Raw genomic sequence first — 18542 nt, 5'->3', positions numbered from 1 at the left:
GACTCTAAAATTTCTTCTTGAGTCTTGAATTCTTCTTGATTTACTTGAGTTGTTCTTGATTCACTTGAATTGTTCTTTGATTGATCTTTGAGCTTTTTATCATCACTTTTGTCATCATCTTTTGTTATCATCATTGTTATCATCAAAACACTTTTGAATCACTTTTGATTCACCATGAAGCTTTGCTTCTACAAAGGATATTGACACATTATTGATAGCTACAACACAAGACGATACTAACCATATCTTCTCGGTTGAATACGCGGGTAGACAACTTCAGCTTCGCTTAATTAAAGAATCTGAGAAGGCATACTACTCCACAAAGTAACATTCCTCTCATTTCAGATAGACATCCCTAGATTATAAGCGCATACAACAACCCCAGGTAACTTACTTATGGGTTGAGGACACATCACATCTCTTCTGCCTACGCACCACATTGCACAAGTAGTAACCCGAACTGCAAACATGTAAAGAAACCACTCATGTAGGCCGGTGAAAATCTTTACTATTTTATTTTTCGTTAGACTATACTTTAATTCAAATTTCATAACATATTAGATTGATTGAATATTTACAAGTACGCATACATGGGGAAGATGCACGGGTGACATGATCAACTAATCCAAAAAACATTGGGTACAATGTTTCTATGAGGGGAAACATTGGAGACACATGACTACAAATTTGTTGGTGTCATCGTAACGTACTTCAAGACTGAAAAACTGAAAAACTTTTTGCCATCAGAGGGTGACAAACCCAAACAATGATCACCGTGTTGTTATTGATCTCATGAATTATGTGTGCACCGTTATTTACCTCTTTCATGTTTACTACAATTCTTTGGTTGACTGCTATTTTTTTGGTTTCCACTTGCTTAAACAAATATTGTTGTTTATATATTTTATTTATGATGTAATATATTCTACTATAAATACATTGTTAAATAAAAAATATTATCATTTTTTAAAAGTTAAATAATATAAACAAAAATTATATTTAATAAAATAACATTATTAAAAGTTTTTATTATTATTTTAATGCATAAATAATATTTGGAAAGAACAAGTGAATTAATTTTTGTTTAAAAAATTAAAAATTTTAATAAAAAATTAATTTTTTTTCAATTAAAAAAATTAAATGAAAAAAAAACGAAACAAAGAAAACTAGATTCCCCACGGCTTCTCTCCACACCTGGAAAATCTGTTTAATTTAGTAATTATTTTGTATCTTGAGAAAAAATGAGGAGAGAGAAGTGTATCTGGGGAAAAAAAACCTCGCGAGTCGCTGTAAAAGAAGGCACGCTTATCCGTTTTATGGTGAAAGCAAATTTGTTATCCCAAAGAATTAAAAATAAGAAAGTTCACACATTGTTCTACGATTGAAAGCACGTTGAATAAACGCTGTTAGGATTTAAAGGGGGAAACTTGAAGTGCCATCGGATAAGTGGTGGAGTTTGTTTATTTGATTGATTTTGCAAATCAATTGAATGATTGGATCCCCAATCACCCCACAAGGTATTCGTATGTATACTCCGTTGCCTTACTTCATTCTATATGGAACTTCCTCAATGATTTTGGAAAATATATGTCTTCAATCAATCATTCTGAAAGGGTCTAACCCAAAAGTTTTTATCATTTTGGAAATGAAAAATGGAAATAAATTTGTTTAGTATTTCATTTCTAAAAGGGTCTTCTTGTTCCATTAGATCCTACTATTACTAGTTGTTATTCTTTATGTTTTAACAATATTGTTTTTTTTTTCTTTTTTGAAAGGCAAATCTAAACTTTGCATTAATGATGTAAATGATAGTTTAACAATATTGTTGTGAAACTGTGAGCAGTAAATTTATTCGATGTTTGTTTGAATTTCTTTGATCAGGTGTGATTGAAAGAAAAAGGGGCATAGGGAAAGTTGAAGTTGAAGTGAAAAATATGCAGAGTGATAAGGATAGAGAAGAGGACATGGACAGGCTAAGTGACTTGCCTGACTTTGTTTTGCTTCATATAATGAAATTTATGAGCATGAAACATGCTGTTCAGACTTGCGTTTTGTCTAAAAGATGGAAGGAGCTGTGGAAACGTCTCACGAATTTGGCGTTGCATTCCTCAGACTTTGCCGACCTTGCACATTTCAGCAAATTTTTATCATGGGTTCTGTCGAATCGAGACAGCTCCATTTCCCTGCATAGTCTTGATTTGAGGCGTAAAGGCTGTATCGATCATGAACTCCTGGACATGATCATGGGATATGCTGTGTCACATGATGTCCAGCAGTTGGCAATTGAAGTTAATTTGAATGTTAAATTTGGTTTTAAGTTGCACCCTAGTATCTTTTCTTGTAAGTCTTTGACATTTCTTAAGCTTTCCATTTGGGCTGTCCCTTGGATGACTGAACTTCCAAGTTCCCTGCCATTGCCAGCATTGAAAAGCTTGCATCTTGAGCATGTCACTCTAACTGCAGGTGAAGGTGACTGTGCCGAGCCCTTCTCAACTTGTCACGTGTTGAATACTTTGGTCCTTGACCGTTGTAACTTGCATCATGGTGCAAAATTCCTCTGCATATGTAATTCCAACCTTTCTAGTTTGACCATAGGTAGTACCACTCAAGAAACTCCTTACAAATTTGTGCTTTCTACTCCGAATCTTAGATCTCTTTCTGTGATGCGCGATCCTATTCACCAACTCTCTGCATGTGATCTTTCTTTTCTTGAACAAGTAAATATTGACGTTGAAGCCTATTTTAATGCTCATTTTCAAAGGACACATTTAGCCCTTATAAGTTTGCTGCAAGTGCTCGCAGATTATGTAAAGACTATGATACTCTCTTCAAGTACCCTTAAGATTCTAAATGTAAGTTACTTAATTTTGCTTCTTCCTTTTTTACTTTTCATATTTCTAATAACATGTCCTGTTTGCCAAATTTCTGTCCATCACTCAATCTTGCCTTTCAAATTATCCTTCAAAATATGTCTCTAATCCACTCTCATTGTGTAGGGTCTCTCTACTTCTGGTTCAATGATAACTCAAATTCCTTGCTTTGTTCAATTGAAGTCATTGAAATTGAAAATGAAATCTTCTTCAAGCATATCTGATGAGGGAGTTAGCAGGATAGTAGAGTACTTACTTAAAAAATGTCCATTGGCCAAAGTTGATGTTATAAATTGCAGAGAGTGATATGAACACTTAAATCCTCAGGTAGTGTGTTTTACATATTGTTCTGTTTTTGCTTCATTTTTCCTTCTCTTCCTGATAATACTAGGTTAGTCTCTTCTCAATACTCAGAGTCACAGCAAGTAAAAGGTTGCTATATAATTTCCTTGTTGATCCTCTTGTAGCCTTGTTTTTGCTATATTTTGCTTTGGCAGATGACAATTTTTAAGTATTACTGGGGACAATCTGTATGACACATACTTTTTCTTACTCTTATATCTCAAATATCTTTCCTGTTTGCCTTATGCCTAAAACTAGGGTAAAATAATTTATATTACTTATGGCGGATGAGGCAATGTTTAACTTGCATTAAATATTAGCTGAGACTAGAGATAATAATGAATTGAGAATGCATCAGGAGAAAAAGCTTTTGTTTGGGTGATTATCAAATTACAACTAATATCATTAAGTGTCAGTTGGTTTGAACTGTCTTTGAAGTTTTTGTTATACTTATTTTAATTTTGATCATCCTTGAATAACAGAACTGTTGAAGGGGGGGAAATACTACTAAAAGACCACTTGATAGACTGATGAATCTGAAGTTTCTTTGTTTGCTGGTGTTATATGTTGCATCATTGCCAATTCTTAAAGAGAGCCTGTGTGGTAGTGGTACTAGCCTTATGGAAATTCTGTGTATCATGCAGTTACGCCCCTACCGATGTTTTAAATGTAACTGAATTATTAGACTATGGAGTTGTTGTATGAACTCATGTCTTTCATTTTTTAAGAAGTCAATATCAACGTCTTCCCTTATGTATCGTATCCTGTCATCATAGACTGGCTGCAAGTTTTGGTCAATGTAAAAAGATATTGACACTCTATTCTTGTATCTTAAGATTTTGTGGAACTTGGAAATCTTTTTCCTTTGTACGTGACTCCCCTCTCAGTTGGGTCAGCCTGAGTGATTTTTTTCTCAAATCAAGAAACTTTATTTATAAATCTAACATTATAATATTAAAAAAACAAATATTAAAATATTCATGATATTTTTAAATCTAAATAATATTCTAAAAATTTGAAACAAATAAATTCTTGAAAATAAACTAAATTATTCTTTTCCAAACTAACTAAAGATATCAGAAATATTCTTAACAAAAAGCAAATATTCTGTAAATTTTATTTTCATTTTCTAGATAAAAATATTTTTTGGAGTTCTGATAATTGTTATCGTCTAAGATACCAATTTTGTATTAATCAATCATTCATTATGTCTCCCCCCACCCTCAATCATCTCACTTCATTATCTCCTATATTTTTTATTAACTTCTCTTTTATACTATTTTAAAAAAATAAAAAGTGAGAATTTAAACAGAAAAAACCTCTCTCAAGTCTTTCTCTCTATTTCAGTGGTCTGAGTTCAGTTGCGTCTCTTAATCTTTTAGGTTGGGAAAACATCATCTTCTTTTGGGAGATTGGCTCCACCCACAACAGTTGTTAACTTGTTTACATAAATAATTGATATTCTACACAAAGTAGCTGAGAGCTTGAGGCATAACAGTAGAAACACAGAAAATTAATCCTTCCCCAACGTTCACGCATGAAAGCAAAATCGAGCATCACAATTAAATAAATTATACAGTACAATTATAAACATATTAAAAGGAAGAGATAGAAAGGATTTGATCTCCTTGTGTACCTTAATAGGTATTAAACTCTTAACTTTTAGGGCAAAATATGATTAGTCTCAACTTTTCACAATTTTTGTTTAGCACCTCAATTATTATTTGACCAATTTTGGCCTCTCACCTATTTTTGTTTGGCTTTATTTTTTTTTTTATCTTTATCCAGTATTTTTTTGTTAAATAATGATATGGCATATAGTTATTTTTAAATTGATTTAAAATGTTTTTGACAGCTTTTTTCTAAGCTAGAAATTTGTTGGATAAAAAAAATATTAAACAACTTTTTATTAATCCACCGGAATCAGTTAAGAAAAAAAACCCAAAATCCTCCCTCCTTTTCATTTTCTTTCTCCACCCAACAACCCAATGCGCCACACCAGCACCAAGGCGAGTTAATGCTGCTAATTTATTTTAAAAAATAAGGACTAAATCAAAACTAAAAATTTGTATAGAAATAAAATAGATAATTTTTTAATAAAGACAAGCAAAGTTTGTATAACTATGTGTAATTAAACTTTTTTTCATGATTACTATATAGACCTATGTACAAGAGAGCATTAGTAACTTTGCTGCCTTTTTTTTTTTTTTGGTTAAATTAGTCCATAGGTCCATGTACTATTTAACAATTTTTAATAAGATCTTTGATTTTTTATTGAAACTTTGAACTTCTTTATATTTTAACTTAGGTGCTTGTGTCCGACTTTTGTTATGAAAAATTAATTGTCTTAGTAAGTTTTCTTGAGTTCATAACAAAGTTGTTATAGGGTGAATCTTGAAAGACATGTCAAAGAATACTGAGTTGAACAAACATATATAAATATTTTTAAAGTTGTGATATATTATTATTTTTAATTATTGATAACTTTAAAAAAATATTCAAATTGATGTTAAAATTGAAGATATAAAAAATCATTAATTGAAAAAAGATACGAAACTAAATTAAATAGTATAATATGCACGTTAGAAATATTCAAAATTTAAAGATAGAATAATATTTAAAATTGATTTTTGATATTTAATTACAATTTGTTAAATTGATTTGATTTTGATTTTGATTAGGAGTATTTTAATAAGAGTGTGAATACGAGAGGGTGGAGGTCCAAGAAAATTCGTTTTAGATGTTTATATACGCACAAGCATTATGCAATTCAAATTGTTAAACCCTGATGTACAAAATGATGGCGCAAAAACCCAAACCAGAAAACAATTCAGCAGCCTACTTCGAACCGGGTTCTGCAGTAGAAGTCAGAACCCACGGCGGCTTATTCCGCGGCTCATGGTTTTCCGGCACAATCATCAGCCGCGATGCCTCTGACAGATTCTTGCAGGTCGAGTACCATAATCATCACAATGTAAGAGAATTCGTAAGTCTTCACCAGCTCCGACCACTGCTGCCACCCGAGACCCGCCATCGGAAATTTGAGTCCGGCGAGAAGGTGGTGCTGTTCTTCAACGGCGGCTGATGCGAAGGCCACGTCATCAAAGATTTAGGAAATAGAATGTTCAATGTGCGTTTGAGGGACTCCAAGAAGAAGATGGTGTTTCCAAAGAAACTCATCAGGCCTCCCCGCCAGTGGTTCAATAACATTTGGGTCCTCCAATCACAAATCACAAGGTATTTCAGATCCTCACTCTTTTGTTTTTTACCCGTAAACATGGCAAGCTTTACTTTTAGCTCTCCCGAATGAATTTACTTTTACTTTCTGATATAAAGTCCTTATATCCATTGTGAAGTACCAAAAGTAAACCACTCTTTCTGTGAAGAAATACCATAAACTAGAGGGAGAGACTAAGAGAAGACAATTTATTATTTGATTTTTAATATTTTTTTTTAAAAATATTAATAACAAAGGAAAAAATATATCACGCAACAAATATAAAATTTATTAATTTATTAAAAATTATTGAAAATAAAAAAATTAATTTTATTAAAGAGTCAATATAAAATAAAAAATTATTAAATAATAAACATAAAATTTAAATATTTATTAGAGATTAAAAATAGTTTTTTAGTCAAATAATATTGTATGTGGTCTAAATTTGTGTAACTTTTGGGTTCAGGTATCCGTGGGAGGAAGTGGAACAAAATTTTTTGGGTTTGTTTTTGTGGTCAGTAGAAGGGGATTTAGTGATGAAGATGGAGAGAATGAGTCTATGTAAAGATGATTGTGACAGGATCAGCAAGTTTCCTAACAACATTTTGTTTAACATAATAAAGGCAAATTTTTCCAGATGGGGCACTTTTAAAAACTATTTCCCCAAATGGGATAGTTTTGAAAGAATTTACTCAAGGGAGCTGTTTTTTACGTGGTCTGCATGGATTACAAAGCAAACCGCCATTGGCAATGGCGAGTTCGCTGTGCAACGTCCACGTGGCAGATAAACTGCCATTCGTGATGGCGAGTTGGTGTCAGGTGGAACTCGCCACCTCTGCTGGTGAGTCAGCCAGTGGTTTCGGAAACCGCTAGTTTGACTGGCGACTCGCAGTGCAGCAGGTGCAGGAGAGAGGTAGGCCTACGGTGCAGGTGCAGGAGCAGGAGCAGGCTTTGACTGGCTTCGTAAATTGCCACCATCATTGGCGTTTTGCTTGTTCAAATAATTTTTGGACTATAAAGCAATCCAGGAGGTGCTCCCTTATGCATGCATTTGTTTTTGAATCCCTTCCCTTCACTCTTCACTGCATTCTTTTCTTCTTCTCTTATTCCTGCTTGCTTCCAATGCACTTGTTTTCTTCTCTTCCTACGGGTTTGTGTTATTGGTAAGCATTTTGTTAACTGAAACTTTTAATTCTTTTTTTGTGTGATATATATGTTAAGTATAATTGGTATATTAATATTAATTAATAAATTTTTTATATGTTGTAGGTGAAGTTTTTGATCTTCTTTGGCCTACACTGTTTTTGGTTGCTTTTCTTAGTACGTACTTGAGGTAAGTTAATTTTTTTTTTATCTTGTTTGCTATATACTTTTTTGTTATATACATATATGTTAAATTAATTTTAGTTGACATATTAATGTTATTTAGGTTAGATTTTTATAAGTTGTAAGTTATTAGCTATGTTATTTAGTTAATTTATAAATATTATTTTAAGAATATTAGTTAGGTTAATATACGTATGTTAAGTTAGTATTAATTGTGTTTTCAGTTAGTTTTTGATAATATTATTTTGTTTAGATTTTATAAATTAGTATGGTATTATTTGTTTTATATATGTGTAGATTTTGGTTATTATATATATATATATTATGTTTGTTTAGTTTAGGTGATAATTTTAAATTTTAAGTAGTATCATAAAATAATAAAATTATTTGTGTTATATGTATATGTTATAATTTTAGTTGGTATCTAATTATTTGTGTTATACATACATTAGTTGTAGTTAATTTGTTAATATGAATTTGTTTAATTTTTTTTAATTGATATGTTATTATTATTTGGTTTAGATTTTTTAGATTTGTATGATATTATTTATGTTATATATATAGTATGTTAGGTTTAGTTAGAATGTTAATATTATTTAGTTTATTTTTTTTAATTTTTATTGGAATATATGATACGTTGTTAATTATATATATATATATATATATATATATATATATATATATATATATATATATATATATATATTGTTTAAATTTTTGTTTCCATAGTATTTTTTGGATTTATTTTAATTTATTTGTGTAATATATGTAATTTAATTTAAATTTTATTTATCGGAAAATAAATAGGTAATTTATTTAAATTTATGTATGTATTTAAATTTTTAATTTTGTTATTTGTATAGTATTTTAGTTAGTATTTTATGTTTTTTATGTAATTTAATTTATAATTTTGTTAGAATGTTAATATTATTTAGTTTATTTATTTTTAATTTTTATTGGAATATATGATACTTCTTAATTATATATATATATATATATATATATATATATAAATTTTTGTTTCCATAGTATTTTTTGAATTTATTTTAATTTATTTGTGTAATATATGTAATTTAATTTAAATTTTATTAATCGGAAAATAAATTGGTAATTTATTTAAATTTATGTATGTATTTAAATTTTTAATTTTGTTATTTGTATAGTATTTTAGTTAGTATTTTATGTTTTTTTTTTTTTTTTTTTTTTTTTTTTTTTTTTTTTTTTTTTTTTTTTTTTTTTTTTTTTTTTTTTTTTTTTTTTTTTTTTTTTTTTTTTTTTTTTTTTTTTTTTTTTTTTTTTTTTTTTTTTTATGTAATTTAATTTATAATTTTGTTAGAATGTTAATATTATTCAGTTTATAGATTTTTAATTTTGCATAGTATTTTGTTGTTCAAATTTATGTATTTTGTTATTTATTGAGATTTTAATTAATTTGTTGTAAGTCAAATTAATTTTTTTATGTTAAATTTTTGTTGTCAATTTTTTTTATTATATTTTATTTTACAGTAACAATGACATCTTCGTCGTCGCCTTCATCAAGTATACAAATTAAGTCTGGTCCAATAGAAGGAGACGTTTTATGGATGCAACCTAAACATGTTTCAGAACATGTTTGTTTGGAATGGGGAACCAGACAGAAAATTACACATCCGACGAGCTGTCCCGATTTATCAAGGTCAAGAAGAGATACCAAAGAAAATTATTCCTCTGCTTCGACAATCTGGGTTTTACTGGATAATGAAGATGGACTACCTCAAAATAATTTCGTCATTAATTATTGCCTTGATTGAAAGATGGAGGCCCAAAACCCATACATTTCACATGAGATGCAGAGAGTGTATGATTACTCTTCAAGATGTCTCTGTATTAGGTCTGCGTGTTGATGGGGCACCATTAATTGGTCAGACTAATCTTGATTGGGCCGAATTATGTGAAGAATTGTTGGGCGTCAGACCACAGGAAGGTGAACTTCAAGGCAGTGTGGTCAAATTAAGTTGGTTGGCTCACCATTTTTCAAAAATAAATATCCATGACGGTAACGTAGAACATTTACAAAGATTTACCCGTGCATGGATCCTCAGATTCATAGGAGGTATTCTATTTGTTGACAAAAGTAGCAGTAAAGTTTCCTTAAGGTACCTTCAATCTTTACAGAACTTTGAACAGGGCAGCACGTATGCATGGGGACCTGCCGTGCTTGCTTATTTATATAGAGAGATGTGCAGTGCCACCGATTACAAAATTAAATCAATCGGAGGTATGTGCATCTTAATCCAAATGTGGGCATGGGAACGCTGCACGACTTTGGCTCCAAAGAGGACTCCTCCTGTACTAGAAAATAAACCACTCGAACACAGGTTAGTTGTTTTAAAAAAAAAATTCATTTGAAAATAATCAATAATGTAACGCGTCGCCACTAATTATTTCATATTTTTTTTGTAGGTGGCTGCGACGTGGAAACCAACATATTGGCAATGATTATCTAATAGTTTTCCGTCGCAAATTGGATATCATGAAACAACATGAGGTAAGAAGATCATTATGTATTCGTTAAATAATAAATAAATTGTCATGTTTGAGTCAAAATTAACAATTGTGTTATTGTATGCAGTTTTTATGGGAGCCTTACACAGCAACTGTTATGTCGATGTTGCCTCCCATTTGTTTGATTGGTAGTGTGGCGTGGTGCGCAGTGGTGCCACTCATTTGTTTCCATGTTGTAGAGTGGTACCAACCCGATAGAGTGTTGCGACAATTTAGAATGCAACAGCCTATTCCGGAGTCTCCTTCGCAACCACAGAATATCCATGGGCTAACGCTGAAAGGCAAACAAGGTGAAAATTGGTTCCAACTGTTGGCCCTAATGATCAGTCAGTGGAATAATCGAGCTGACTTTAGGGTCAACATTTATCCTCGACAGGAGGGCCTATTGAGTTTTAACTCCGATTACATGGTCTGGTATAGGCGAAAAGCAAAGATGTTTGTCGACCAAAACAATGCAAAGACAGCTACATTGATATTAATTTATTTTTAAATATTTACTTCAATTTATTTTTTAAAGCATCCACATTAATTTGCTGACCCTAATAATTGCAGGGTGAAGTTGCGGAGACATTGCAGTATATGGTGTCACCACAAGGGTAGAATACATGGACAGTTGATGAGCAAGAGAGGATCACTGAGCCTGTGGCACATGGTCCAGCATCAGAGCGTCGATTTCTGTCACAACAGTTTCACATGCTTCAGTCCAGTGTCAAAACTCGATGTTTTGACAGACGAAGGGAGATTGTTCAAGCAGAAGATTTTTCCCAACAAATGGAGCAGCGTGGCCATGGAATGTACTACACGCTACCAACATTTTCTCAGTATCCTTCGCAGATGTATCAGTATCCTTTCGAAGGTTATGACACTGATATGTCTGCAAGCGAACATTCGTATGGTGGTGTTGCGGAAACACATCCTCATTTTTCATGGCTGACCATGACCCCTTCACAACAACATGATGCCCCAATGGCAACATCTAATGCCCCATTAGCTCCGCAATGGAATGTACCTGGAGCAATACCTGATATGGGTGATTTATTAGGTGTTGATTTGCGTCACGAGTTTTCTGTCGAGGCTGAGCAACAAGGACGGCGACAGCGCGCAAGAAGAAATCCTGATCGTCAAGCCTGAAGGTGGGATCGACCATGTGGCACATCCTCACGCCATCACGGACACCATAATGACTGATTTTGATGTCTCTATTTAAAATTTGTGTTGTATCTTTATAATTTGAATTTCAGACTTAATTTATGGTATCTCATACTACTTGTTATGGAATTTCGTTTTCAATGACTATTTGTTATGGAATCACCATCGGCGACACCATAATGACTATTTTTATGTCGCGCATCAAACTAGAATAATAAATAAAGTCATAAAGAAAAATTAAAGTAGACAAATCAAAGTCGCAACCTACCCGTTAGTGGGCGAGCGAGGCGAGGCTCACGGGTGCGTCTTCCAAAGGAGGAAAATGCACGGAGTCGCCACCAACGTTTATTTGTGGAAAACGTCGGAAAAATTGAAGGAAACCGGTCATGAAGAATATTCCAGATTCGGGAGTTGTATTTACGTTTGAGGAAGGTATTAGCACCTCTCACGTTTGTCCCAAAGGACAACAGCCTTAATTTTAGAATTGTGTACCTAAACTTTTATTTCTTTTTATTTTTGAGGTCGACAAAAGTGGGGCTCTTGCTCCTACGTACCCTCCATTGAAGAGGAAATCAGACCTACGTAGTTCTTTCTTAAGGGTGAATCAAACAATTCTTTTTACTTGGAAGGTGGTCCTTTTAAGGCATTGGACCTTAAAATGATCCATTTTTACTTGGTGAGAAAAACTAAGGTATCGAACCTTAAAATCCTTTTTTAGTGATTTGTTGCGGATGAGCTTGACTTTGCGAATTGATTTTAGCCTTAGTTTCACTTTAGTTATTAGTCAATTTAATTAAGAAAGAGAAATCCCAAAGAGAAACGTCCGATTGATTTTTTTGGTTTATTTTACTAAAAGATATTTTTTTGATTATTATATTATTATTTTATCTCTTTTTTGGTTTGCAACGTGGTTACGACATGACCAAACGGTCGGATTTCATTTTAACAGAAATTAATGGATATTACAAATCAAATGATCGGTGAAAATTTATTTTATTTTTTGATTAGGCGAGAAAATGACTTAAGTAAATGACTAAAGCACGTCAAAAGGGGGTACGGAAAGTAAATGAAACGAGAATAAAAGTACGCGAAACAAATGGGGACCACCAAGGGTACATAAAATGAATTGAAAAGTTCGATTTCAGGAACTTACCGGTTGAAGACCGAAGAACGACGAAGAACGAACGACGAACGACGAAGAACGGTTGAAAATCTTCGCGAAATCACCCACGGAAACGTTACGGAAGCGCCTCGGCTTGGATTTTCTTCACGAAAACAATTTTTCTCACTAATTTTAAGTGATTACGAAGTACCACAAGGGCCGAACCCCTTTCTTCTTCACTCCTCCATCTATTTATAGGAAAATAGGGGAGGAGCTTGCCACCCAGCTCGCCCAGGCGAGCTCAGCTCGCCCAGATGAGCCAGGTTGCATCCTCCAGAAGCAACTGCCTTATGGAGGAACATCCTGAAAGGCCCAAGTGGGTCTGGTTGCTATTTGCACCTTTTTTTTTATACTAAATACACCCCCATTTTCTTTTTTTGGTGATTCTTTTTTCCTAACGTTACGAAACTTTACGAATTTCGTAACGATACTTGTTTTCTTTCCGTAAGGTTACGGAACCTTACGGGTCATGTAATTACTCCTTTTTTAGCTTTCAGAATGTTATGGAAACTCACGGATTGCGTAACAATACTTTCTTTTGCTTTCCGGCATGTTATGGAATTTCACGGATTGCGTAACAATGCTTCCTTTTGATTTTCGGCATGTCTCGGAACTTCACGTATTGTGCAACAAAGGGTGTCAAGTACCTCGATGCGGTCAACAAAAGGTTGCATGTCATCAAACAATAGTCCCCGAACGAAATTAGGGTATGACAATTGCTCATCTTTACTTACCTTTTATCGGAGATAAGAGGAAATTAAAGATAAAACATTAATTTCGTCCGTCTTCGCTCTCTCTGTGATTAGTCTATGACGACTCCCATCTGTCTTTCTTCTTTCTCTGCACAACACAAAACAAACACAAACAAAAGACACCAATAACATAATATATACATATACACATGTTTGGCGAAGGAACCGATTGGGAAAATAACAAAAAAAACCACATTTCCCAGTCACCGGAGGCTCCGCGCTTGATAACGGAGGACGCATGAACAGCGCTAGGCAATTAATTCATGGGGCTCTGAATAGGACGGTGGAGGATACACGAACAACGCTAGACAATCAATTCGTGGGGCTCCGGACTTGATGGTGGAGGACGCGTGAACAGCGCTAGGCAATCAATTCATGGGACTCCAAATAAGATTTGAGGGTGGAGGATAGACGAACAGCACCAGGCAATCAATTCGTGGGACTCCAGACTCGATGGTGGAGGATGCATGAATGACAATCAATTCATGGGGCTCCGGATAAGATTTAAGGGTGGAGGATAGACGAAAATCGCTAGGCAATCAATTCGTGGGTCTCCAGACTCGATGGTGGAGGACGCATGAACAACGCTAGGCAATCAATTCATGGGTCTCTGAATGAGATTTGCGGGTGGAGGATAGACGAACAGCGCTAGGCAATCAATTCGTGGGGCTTCAGACTCGATGGTGGAGGACGCATGAACAGCACTAGGCAATCAATTCATTGGTCTCCGAATAAGATTTGAGGGTGGAGGATAGACGAACAATGCTAGGCAATCAATTCATGGGGCTCCAGACTCGATGGTGGAGGACGCATGAACAGCACTAGGCAATCAATTCATGGGTCTCCAAATAAGATTTGAGGGTGGAGGATAGACGAACAACGCTAGGCAATCAATTCGTGGGGCTCCAGACTCGATGGTGGAGGATGCATGAATGACAATTAATTCATGGGGCTCCGAATAAGATTTGAGGGTGGAGGATAGACGAACAGCGCTAGGCAATCAATTCGTGGGGCTCCAGACTCAATGGTGGAGGATGCATGAATGTCAATCAATTCATGGGGCTTCGGATAAGATTTGTTGGCAGGACCGAATGGTCCACCGGGTTTTTTCACCTAAAAAGGCGAACATGCTTTAGCAAGGAAAAATAAATCATTCACGAAAGCACCATATTTTAGAGAAACAATATACTCATGCCAAAAGTAATTTTCCTTGTAACCGAAAATGAGGGGTAGGATGTCAACATTTAGCTTTCAAATGAACATTCAGGGGAAACGTCGGGTCAAACTGAAACTGGGAATAAAATCACTCATAGTGTATCAAAACTCCCACAGGTAAGTGTTTTATCCTAATCCCAAACCATAGCTGCACCATGACTTTATTTTGCACATGATTTCCTATCGAACCAAAAGATCACATGCACGATCACGGATTAATAGGATTTTCTCGAGGGTAGTGTTTTTGGAGAGGAAGCTGGGTGTTTCGGTCTTTTCCTCTTTGTTTAGGTGGGGCAGGACATCGCCAGTCGAGAGCGACTTCGAATGGCAATCCCAAAGGAAGAACCACTTTAAAATTGGGTTTTCCCTTTGCCAGCGGTTATTTACCTCGCCGAAAATTTATCTGGTCCGAAGATCTCTTGTTCTCTTTCTTGCTTTCCATTATTGATCGGGAATTATTCTGTTTTCCTCCGATCTTTTCCTTTTTACTTTCTTCCGATCTTCGATCGGGAATCCTTCTTTTCCTTTTCTTTTCTTTCTTTTCATTTCTTCCTTTCCGATCTTTGTTTAGGAATTCGGGTTTTAGCATTCGTTATTCGCTCTCCCTTGAGGAGATTCTGCTGTCCTTTTCTTCGGGGGAAAGGATGAAGATTCTTTTCATGGGCCAAGGTTCAAAGTAGCTTAAGGTTGTGTCTCAACATGGTCTTTTCATTGTGCGAGCCTGATTTTGATATCTGGGGCAAAACAAATTCGTGTGTCAAGGTGTCGGTCTCGGGTTGAATTTCCATATTATTTCCATGAGGCACACGTAACAATGATGATTTGGAAACAACGTGCAAAATTAGTCATGGCTACAGCTAGGTGGGTACTCAAACATCCAGTTTATGGCATTGTGATCCTAAGGCTTGGGATTTACACAAGTAGACCAAATATTTACAAATTATGTTCTTTCATTGGTTCAACGAATCCATCCATTCTTATCTCGGTTATTCTGGAAAATAAACTCTTAGCGTTAGTCCCTTGTTTCCAAAAGATATGTTTGCTCTCTATGAATGATTTATGCTTCTTATGACCATAGCATGCCGACCTTCGAGGTCTTTCTTTCTTTTTCTTTTTGTTTCATTTTTTATGTTTGCAAAAACTATACATCCATCACTATCTATGAGAAAAGCTTTTCTTTGTACACCTACATTCCTATACACGACAAACTTTTTCTGTATACACCCGCATTAAAACTCTTTGTCTTTATATCAACACGGTCTATATAAAAACCCTATTCCTGTTCAAAGATTTCTTTTTCGTTTTTCAACATACACTCGTGGTTTATACAAAAATTTCTTTATATACACTCATTACTCACACACAAGAATTTCTTTTCACACCTTATTTACACACACACAAAATCTTTCCATACATTTTTTACAACTCTTTTCTTTTCTTTATATATTGACATGACATTTGTTCACAACGCCTCTTTCTTTTTTCTATTCTTGGCGTTATCATGATTTTTGTTCATTTTATTTTTAGGACGATGTTCATAAATGAAAACTCTACACGGTTCTGGAATTTCAACAAACATTATCGACAATAACGAAGTAAACACTAACGCAACAGTCCAAACAAAACGTATGCACAAAACAAATGCCAATCGAAACAAAACAACAAAAACAAACGTTAGTCCCTCAAGTCATAGAAACAAGATAACATACAAATGATAAATGATGGAACATACGAATTTGGGGATCCCATGGTCATGTGGCTCCGTATGCCACCGGACTCTTGGGTCACGGTAACAAAAGGTGGGGTGGTCAACAAAAGCAGGGCTTTTGCTCCTACATATCCTCAATTTGTGATGAGGAACTCAGACCTACGTAGTTCTTGATAACTGTAAGACTAAAAATAGTCTCGGTGTTTTCTTCACTAAAATGCGAACATGTTTTAGTAAAGAGACAAAATTTCCAACTGATCAGAGCAACATATGCTTTTTGGATGAAAAACAATGTGTCTATCGGGGAAGAAAAGTATGCTGATGAAATTTTCTCATAACCGTAAATGAGATTTTGGATGTTAACATTTCGTTTCTAAATGACCATTTAGAGGAAGCACTGGGTTCAACAAAAATAGAAGAAAATCACTCAAAGTGTATCAATCTCACACAGGTAAGTGTTTTATCCTAATTCCGAACCATAGATATGTCATGACTTGATTTTGCAAATCATTTTCTATCAAATCAAAGATTACATGCGTGATCATGGATCAATAGAACTTTTTCTTGGGAATGGTTTTTTTGGTGGGGAATTTGGCTTTGAGTGTTTTTGCCTTTTCCTTTTCTGTTTTTGTTTAGTGCGGGGCGAGAAAGCCGCTAGCACACAAGATTTTTGGTTGGCAATCAAAGGGAGATGACCACTTTAGTTCGTGGTTTCCTTTCTTTTTTTCTTGTTTAGTTGGTGACAATTCTGTATTGTTCAGATATTGTCTGGTCCAAAGACCTTTATGCATATTTCTTTTGTTTTCTTCCAATCCTTGATCGGGAATTTTCTTTCTTTTTTTGCTTTCTCCCACTTTTTGATTGAGAATTTTCTTTCTTTTTTGCTTTCTCCTACTCTTCGATTTGGAATTTCCTTTTTTTTTTGTTTTTTTCCGAGGGCAAGGATTGACATTCTCACCCTAGGTCAAGGTTTATGGTAAGTTGAGATTTTGGCTCAAGGCTCGTAGAACGGCTGGGCATGATATATGTCAGGGTTTGGCCAGCGGTTCAGGGATAAAGGGGATGCCCCACATTATTTCCATGACACACATGCAACGATGACGATTAGGAAATTTTATGCAAAACTAGTCATGCATGCACCCATGTGGACACTCAAGCATCAAGTTTTTATGGTCATGTGACACTAGGGCTCATGATTCATTTTCCCTATTTTAAGTCAACCTAGTGTTTCCAAAATATGTTCTTTTATCAATTCATGCATTCATCCGAGTCCATTTTGGGTGTTCGGAAAACTTTCATAGTATTTACCCTTCAAATGTGTACACACATTTTTTTTTTCAAAAACTAGCTATGATCAACAAATTTTTTCCTTCAAATAAAAGTTGGAAATTATCTCTTTTCATGAGCATGTTGTTTTTAGCTTGACAACTTTTTATTCTTATTATTTTCTTTTTTCCTTCCTTCTTTTTCTTTCCTTATTTGCTCTCTTTTCCTTTTCCTCTTTTTTTCTTTTTTAAGTTATTTATCATTTGTTTATTTCTTTTTCTTGTTTGTTTTTGTTTTTTTCTCCTTTTTTTTTCATGAGGTATTTTGCTACCTAAACACGTGTATATTTTTGTGAGGTATTTTTGCTATATACATACATATCCCAGGTATCTTGCTACCTAAACATACATATATATATTTTGTGAGGTATTTTTGCTATATACATGCATATCTAAGGTATTTTCACTACCTAAACATACATATATATATTTTGAGGTATGAATACCTTACGAGCTTGTGCTTGTTTTATTTAAATTCCTAGGATCATGAACAATTAGGTGTGTCCTACTATGACTGGAGAAACAAAGGTGATCAAATAACAAGCAGAGATTTAAAAGGTACTAGGTTGCCTCCTAGTAGCGCTTCTTTAACGTCTTGAGCTGGACGCATAATGACTTGTCGGTCACGGACCTAGTACTTTTGCTTACCTTTGGCTTTGGACTTGGTCGCCTATTGGTTGGCCATGTGTCGTAGGCAACGCTCTAACCTTTTTGTGGATGAGCTGAGGTGCTCTTGAGATGGTGGCAGTGCGTCTGTTGCCCACTGCCGGCCATCCCCAGGCTGCTGTGGTATCTCGCCCTCCGCCTGCCTCAGGGCGCAGTACTTTTTGATGAAAGCTTGATTAATAGGGGGCCTGATGACCTTGCTGGGGGTGACAAGCACTCCGTAGAACTGACAGAGGCCCGTAATCAGAGCTGGCAACTCCAAGACA

General features: G+C 34.5%; 1 protein-coding gene across 2 annotated transcripts; it reads left to right on the top strand.

The window, feature by feature from the left end:
• The first annotated feature begins 1210 nt into the window (after window positions 1-1210).
• On the top strand, window positions 1211-4059 carry LOC100806405 (F-box/LRR-repeat protein At3g26922). Of its 2 annotated transcripts, XM_041004909.1 has the most exons (5): window positions 1218-1517; window positions 1882-2340; window positions 2464-2852; window positions 2997-3197; window positions 3695-4059. In XM_041004909.1, exons 1-4 carry the CDS (start codon window positions 1490-1492, stop codon window positions 3174-3176), a joined length of 1056 nt encoding a protein of 351 aa, XP_040860843.1. In that variant the 5' UTR covers window positions 1218-1489; the 3' UTR covers window positions 3177-3197; window positions 3695-4059. The 2 variants fall into 2 exon arrangements, with proteins under 2 accessions (XP_003533199.1, XP_040860843.1); XM_003533151.5 differs by having other exon boundaries at window positions 1211-1517; window positions 1882-2852.
• The last annotated feature ends 14483 nt before the right edge of the window (window positions 4060-18542 follow it).

The sequence above is a fragment of the Glycine max genome, chromosome 9 (genome assembly GCF_000004515.6).
Source record: "Glycine max cultivar Williams 82 chromosome 9, Glycine_max_v4.0, whole genome shotgun sequence".
In the NCBI taxonomy this organism is placed as follows: Eukaryota; Viridiplantae; Streptophyta; class Magnoliopsida; order Fabales; family Fabaceae; genus Glycine; species Glycine max.
The sequence above is the reverse complement of the archived record's forward strand: the minus strand, read 5'-3'. Positions and strand labels throughout refer to the sequence as shown.

Bases quoted from the DNA above. Each gene is read 5' to 3' on its own strand.
- LOC100806405 (XM_003533151.5), top strand. From the start codon at position 1,490: ATGATTGGATCCCCAATCACCCCACAAG. The intron at 1,518-1,881 runs GTATTCGTATGT...TTCTTTGATCAG, and splicing joins ATCCCCAATCACCCCACAAG to GTGTGATTGAAAGAAAAAGG. The intron at 2,853-2,996 runs GTAAGTTACTTA...CTCATTGTGTAG, and splicing joins GTACCCTTAAGATTCTAAAT to GGTCTCTCTACTTCTGGTTC.